Genomic DNA, 6,000 nt, shown 5'->3' on the forward strand with positions numbered 1-6,000 from the left:
TCTGCAGAATATTGCTATTGTTTTAAACAGACCACTTTGTGGTTTACCTCCTGAATGCCTGTCACTCCAGCTTGTCCATGATTAGACTGTAAATGTGGGAGTCCTGTGTTTATGTACAGTATCATCCCTACTTCCTCTTTCCCTCCTCTCTAAATCTGTATGAATGGGGTCGGAAATGATCCCTAAAACATCTTTCTTTTTCTTTTTTTGCAAACCCTTATGAAGTGCCTCTGTAGTAATTCAAGCATTTTTAATAAACATCATGACCTGATTGAGAAAGAAAAGTCAATAAAGAGGTGTGTACAATAAAGGGACTGTTTTTGGTGGTTGGTGTCTTCTTGTGTCCTGTGTGATCAACTATTCCCTGTTTCTGGCTTTCATAGTTTAGAGAACCTTTATTAGTTTGCTGTTGCCCTAATTAAACGATAAGATATACTTTGCATTCCAGTTTTAGGTTTGCTTTTATTTGTTGCAGTATTAACAGATGTTGCAACATTATTTTGGACATGAGTTATTTTATTGTTGCATACAAATGCATTCAGAATAATAGCAAGGCTTACAAGAATTAATTTAGTGTTTGTTTTTAATATGTTTAGGTCTACTCCAAAAAAATAAACACAAGAAAAACCTTAATCCACATTATGCACTCGGCTGTCTGCCTTTCTGTTGACAAACTCAAACATTTACTGTAGAACCTGATCAAATATACTGGATTAATCTTTCTTGTGAACCGCTGAACTAATGTGTGGTTAAATTTTTTGTTTCTAAGAACTTTTTCGTGGGTTGTAATTTGTCCACCACCTCCTTGCATCTGTAAAGCTTTTACCACCAATGATGATTGGTCGTTTCTCCTAAGCTCCTCCGAATTTCTTGGGTTTGCCTCAGATTCTGCATGTCTCGTGTCCCTATCAGTGTTTATTTTTATTGGTATAATGTTGTTCTTGTCTGACTACATCAGATGCTGCTTGCTTACCGGTGTGTTTAGTTTATCTTCATTAAAACACCCATAAGAATCCATAACCTCTCATCTAGTTTAATCTATAAAGTGATCCATGATCCATGCATGCCGTAAATGTACTGGGAACCAGAGTGAAAACCTTCCCATATGGTGTCTGAGCCACCATGCTTCACTGAATAACCTAGCTTCATCTTGGCATTACCACAGTGCTCAGTCATTTATTGGCCTATGCTTTGTCCTCATTTATTCAAATATCTGTTTTCTTTTCTGGTTCTGGTTTCCATTTTAAAATAAATGTAGGTAATTTACTCTGTTTTATTAAATGTTTCCACTGCTTTAAATCAATATTTTAATAAGGTATAGAGAAGAATGTGTGGAAGACCCAATGGTACTTGGATTTTAGGAGGAAAGCTCTATAACCAGCATGCTTTTTTTTAAATTAGAAAAATTATCTCAATGTTTAACCTCTAAACTGCTGTCATCTTGAGCACACTTTTTCACTTGCTTATTTAGTTGCACACTAGGCTGCCTGCACCTGCATGTTTGTGGTCTTTTGGGTTTCTGTCGCTTTCCTCCTACTAGCATTGCTGCCATGTAAAAATATAATTTCTAAAAATAATTACTAGATCTAATTTTTGGCAGCAAGAATCCTAGTTAGTTTCAAGAAGTTCATCTACCACCATTTTTAAGGGTGTAGGTTACATATTATTCCTTAAATTTTCCAAATGTTCATGTTCAGCCTTTTCCAGCAGTCCTAATTCTTAAAAATGACAAACCATGAATTTTATTTTATATAATTTATTATTTTTAAAAAATCAGATTGCGGCAAAGCTGATCTGCAAACACCATACTATGCTGCATTTCACAAGGTCAACACTAACAGTGACTGATTGTTCCTGAACAGGCGCCCTCCTCCGGCTCCCCGTGGAAAACAGTGGTGACTTCAAACCAGCAGATGGGATGCTTGAACAGATGCTTTGGTAATGGAGACACAGAGGAGCTGCACCTTTTTTATGCTTTTCTTCCAAAACACAAATCTGCATCACAAGGTGTAGTCAATGTTTTAAAACACCCAAAGATGACTTTAAGCCTTTACAAAGGCTACACATTTAACATTTTTCTAAAGGAGTTGATGATCAAGAAAACTTTCCAAGAGAAAGGCTGTTACATTTATAGAAAATTAGCAGAATTTAAGCGTTGTTACTAAATACTAAAATGTAAAACAGGGCTTGCATTTACATAAAGTAGCTTTTATCTTTGTGACCACTCACGATCCTCTGTGTGTAATCAGGGTTTTTTTTTTGTTGTTGCTTTTTTTTTTTTTTTTTTTTTAGACTTTGTTAGAACATTTTTTGTTTTGCATTTAGATCAAATTAACCAGTGAGGGTGGCTATTGACTCGTAATAAAGGTTTGGAATGATTCAGTGAGACTGTAAATTATGTTTATAAAATAAAATTATTGAGAACAATTTTGGCTGCTGACAATATTTCTAAATGTCTGTGCACAAAGATTTTCATGATTGCGTGTTCTTATAATCGTAGAAACTCCATATATCTGCGTCTACCTGCATCTCTCATCCGTTTCAGTACTAAAAGTGAAACTCATGCATTCACTGTATAGAAAGTGACATATTACTGGGGTTTTCATTTCAATTAGGATAATTGCTTAAAGTAAAAGTTGAAAAATTTAAACCAGCAATTCAGTTTTTTTAATTCAATTTAATTACTAGATCAGATGGAATAAAACAAACATAATTGCCTATCAACGGGACTTACAGAATAGAGGGGACTATTTTAGGCAATCACTGATCACCTCTAATGGTAAACCACACAAGCTTGTTGCCGGCTGTTCATAACCTAACATGAGCCTATTAATTGGAAGTTGTAGCTTTAAATATTCCCACTCTGTGATTAATCCAGGATGGACCACGACTGTCTCAGAGAGTCAAAGGCAGTCATTCAGATTTATTTTTTCAGCTTAAAGTAGATTTCACATTTCATTTGGAAACTAAAGTCCAAAAGTTTGGACTAGGTGTGCAAAAGGAACCAAATGTAAACCTCTGAAATGCAGTGTGACGACATTTTACAGTCAGTGATTTAGGCAGCCATATCTTCTGCTGTCCAGGTTGTTGGTTTTCTCTATCGGAAAACTTCATTGAGATCCAGATTATCATTCTTTTATATGGTATAAAAAGATTTACAAGAGAAAAAAAGTTCTCCCTGGCTTTAGCTTATCAACAGCTGTCAGGGCGTCCTGTGTGGGTAGAAAGTAAGGAAGTGGTTCTGTTGTCATGTGCTGACCCGCTTGGTACCATCAAAGAGACGCTTCAGGGTGTAAATCTGAGTGGCTGCTACACCCATTATCACCAGCAGGTTAAGGCAGGACCAGAAGGACACTCGCCACAGGTTGTCCTCTAACAGGTAGCGATCCCTGGCCTCAAAGGCCCGCAAGACTGTCTGCACCTGGCGACTCTTTTCCAGACGTCGGTACACAGAGTCCATCCTCCCCTGGAACAGGTAGATGAAAAGACATCAGTGAGATGCAATGGGACAACCACATATAAGACGTGAAGAGTTTCCCCTTCTCACCCTGATTTCCTCAAGCCTGTAGTCCACCATTCTGTCAGACACAGTGAAGTCCGCCCAATCCTCTTGGACTCCAGGTGTTTCGCTCTGGCTGTTAATTATGACTTTGAAAAACACCATCTTCTCTGACATCTTGCTGAAGCTGTTGTCGAAGCATAACCTGTAGTCTCCATATTCTGTGGGATCTACCCTGCAAGAAAAGATGTTTTATTATGTAGAACAAAATCTAGGAAAGATGTTATTTTAACCACAACGTTTAGTTTCTTTAAAAGAATTTTATCTGTCACACTCAGTTAAATCCACTTTTCTATAGAAAGAGGTACATTTTTAACATAACATTGGAAGGCAGGTAGAGATCCTTAAAATTTGAAGCTTTAGCTTCAGATCATCAGGAAAACATGTAGAACACCCACATGTGGATGCCGTCAGACGTCCTGAACTCAGAGACCAACCGGTATCCGCTGGGTGAGATTAAAGCGAACCCAACATCCAGACCAGATCCTGCAATCACCTTAAGAAAAAAAAGAAAAGAGTCACGAATAAAAAGTTTTTTCTTTAGTAGTTTTCCAATGTAATGCCCAAGCTCACCTAATGCTATCTCTATAACTGCTACCCTGAAATTCAAATAAAAGACCTGATAGGAAACCAAATAACTCAGAGCGGCTGAGGCTTTCCAGTTTGTAAAGTTAAACTCATTAGGCTCCGGCTGCAGAAAATAAAACAGTTTCTCATGATAGAACCGCACTTTGGAGGACAATGAGGACCAAACTGCTGGTCAATGGTTGTGAGGACACAGGTGGATTTTTAATGAACACAGCTTCCAGTGTCATTAGACAAAGGCTATGGTGCTGATGGTTATAAGAAAAGGGGAAGTAATGCAAATATCAAGCTCATGAAATGACTGAATGCTTTTTCATCACTAAAATTAGGAGTGCTGTGTTATTTCATTTCAGGCTTTGTTTTGATTATGTTTAAGACCAAAAAACTACAATAATTTAATGCTTGGGGTTTGTCGCTTAAATCCCCATTAAAGGCAACACACAAAAATGTAGAATATCTTTGTTTCCCTAAACAAATTTAAGAGCTTTTTGTGCATAAAAATGTGAAAGACTGCCCTAATTTTTGGAAGTGAAGAATAGGTAATGTTTGCTTCCTATTTTCAGCTGGATCATATAACTAGCCTCTCTGTCACTGCAGGGTTGGATTTCCATCCTGCCTTATTATCATGCATGTGTCTGTTACCGTTCCCCTGGCTCTCTTATCTCTGTGATAACAAGGCCAAAGTCCAAACCGCCCACTCGATGTCTTGCCCGCAAAAAAAAAGAAGTCTGAAACAAAACATTCAAGCACAAACAAAGACGCTCCAAAGTTTTTGCGTTGTTTTTACCTGGTATTCCACTTCCATGGTGTCACTTGTCACGGTTGTTTGGTAAAAGCACTCAGTGCTGCCAGCAGGTAACATGAACGTAAACTCCATGTTCTGGTTTGGCCCCAAAGCCAGCCCCACAGTCAGAGTCATACATCCCATCAGACAGAGCTGTACAGACGCAGGCATAATAAACAAGTCGAGTGATTACAGTTCCTCTTTCACAAACCCTTGGTAATTTTTCCCATGTAAAAAATGCACAGTGGGCCAAACTCTCTGAATGTGTGTAATCGCTTCCTGACATACTCCACTGGTTGAAAAATACTTTCCTGAGTCAAAGGTGAGTCAGTGGAGCCGCTATCTGTGGATCAGAAGCTCTGCGTTCTGGACTTCACACTCACACGTGTGAGTGCAGTGCAATAAAAGACATGAAAACAATGTTTTAGTTTTTCCCTATTCATTACTCATTATGTAGGAGTCTCTTTTTTTTTTCCAGTGCAACTGAAATAAACAGGATTGTAATGGAGCTCAAAGTGCATGACTAACCTGACAAGATCTGTTTAGAAGGAGACTAAAAAGGTCACAGTGAGTTGACATGAATTAACTCTCCCTTTTTTCTTAGCTTTGGTTTCATTTATTAATGAGTCATCATAGTCATCAACAATAGCATACAGAATGTTTATTTTTTTTATTATTCATTAGCTTTTTCTGTAAGGGATAGCAAGTTGCACTCTGTCCCAAAGTGGAGGGCTTCCCACCTGGTGGTGTGTGGCCCCCAGAGCTTCGTTGAGCTGGCAAGGAGGCACAGAGCTGTAACAGGCTCTGGTGAATGCCCCGCCTTCCAGACCTATGAGGGATTGTCCAATCAGAGTATACAATATGCCTCTTCTACCTGGAGCACCCTACATTCTAGTGGCCCCAGTGAGGTGGCCCAAAGGGTAAGCTAAGGCTAAAGGGCTAAAGGTTGGCCCTCAGCCAATCATCAGCCTCCTCTGTGGCCAACCCTATCAGGTGATTTATTTTTCCACAGTGGACCTAATAACTGCCTCTGGAACAAGCAGTTCATCTCTAAAACTGAAGGTGGCAGCAT

The 6,000-nt window shown here is 38.7% G+C and overlaps 2 protein-coding genes across 10 annotated transcripts in view; one reads left to right on the forward strand and one right to left on the reverse strand.

The window, feature by feature from the left end:
- dnm2a (dynamin 2a) overlaps nucleotides 1-2,048 on the forward strand; it is a 32,690-nt gene extending 30,642 nt beyond the window's left edge. For all 9 annotated transcript variants that reach the window (XM_038287908.1, XM_038287913.1, XM_038287916.1 and 6 more), the window contains one exon: nucleotides 1,863-2,048. In XM_038287908.1, coding sequence (XP_038143836.1) covers nucleotides 1,863-1,899 — 37 coding nt within the window. In that variant the 3' untranslated portion in view covers nucleotides 1,900-2,048. The remainder of the gene's footprint in view (nucleotides 1-1,862) is intronic.
- A 609-nt stretch (nucleotides 2,049-2,657) lies between these two features.
- On the reverse strand, nucleotides 2,658-5,295 carry LOC119785270 (transmembrane emp24 domain-containing protein 1-like). The gene is made up of 4 exons (XM_038287818.1): nucleotides 4,932-5,295; nucleotides 3,958-4,055; nucleotides 3,548-3,734; nucleotides 2,658-3,466 (listed from the first exon to the last, which is right to left on the reverse strand). The coding sequence occupies exons 1-4, from the start codon at nucleotides 5,097-5,099 to the stop codon at nucleotides 3,248-3,250; spliced, it is 672 nt and encodes a 223-aa protein (XP_038143746.1). The 5' UTR covers nucleotides 5,100-5,295; the 3' UTR covers nucleotides 2,658-3,247.
- Nucleotides 5,296-6,000: the final 705 nt, after the last annotated feature.

This window comes from Cyprinodon tularosa, unplaced genomic scaffold (genome assembly GCF_016077235.1).
Source record: "Cyprinodon tularosa strain WSP-4 unplaced genomic scaffold, ASM1607723v1 ctg246, whole genome shotgun sequence".
In the NCBI taxonomy this organism is placed as follows: Eukaryota; Metazoa; Chordata; class Actinopteri; order Cyprinodontiformes; family Cyprinodontidae; genus Cyprinodon; species Cyprinodon tularosa.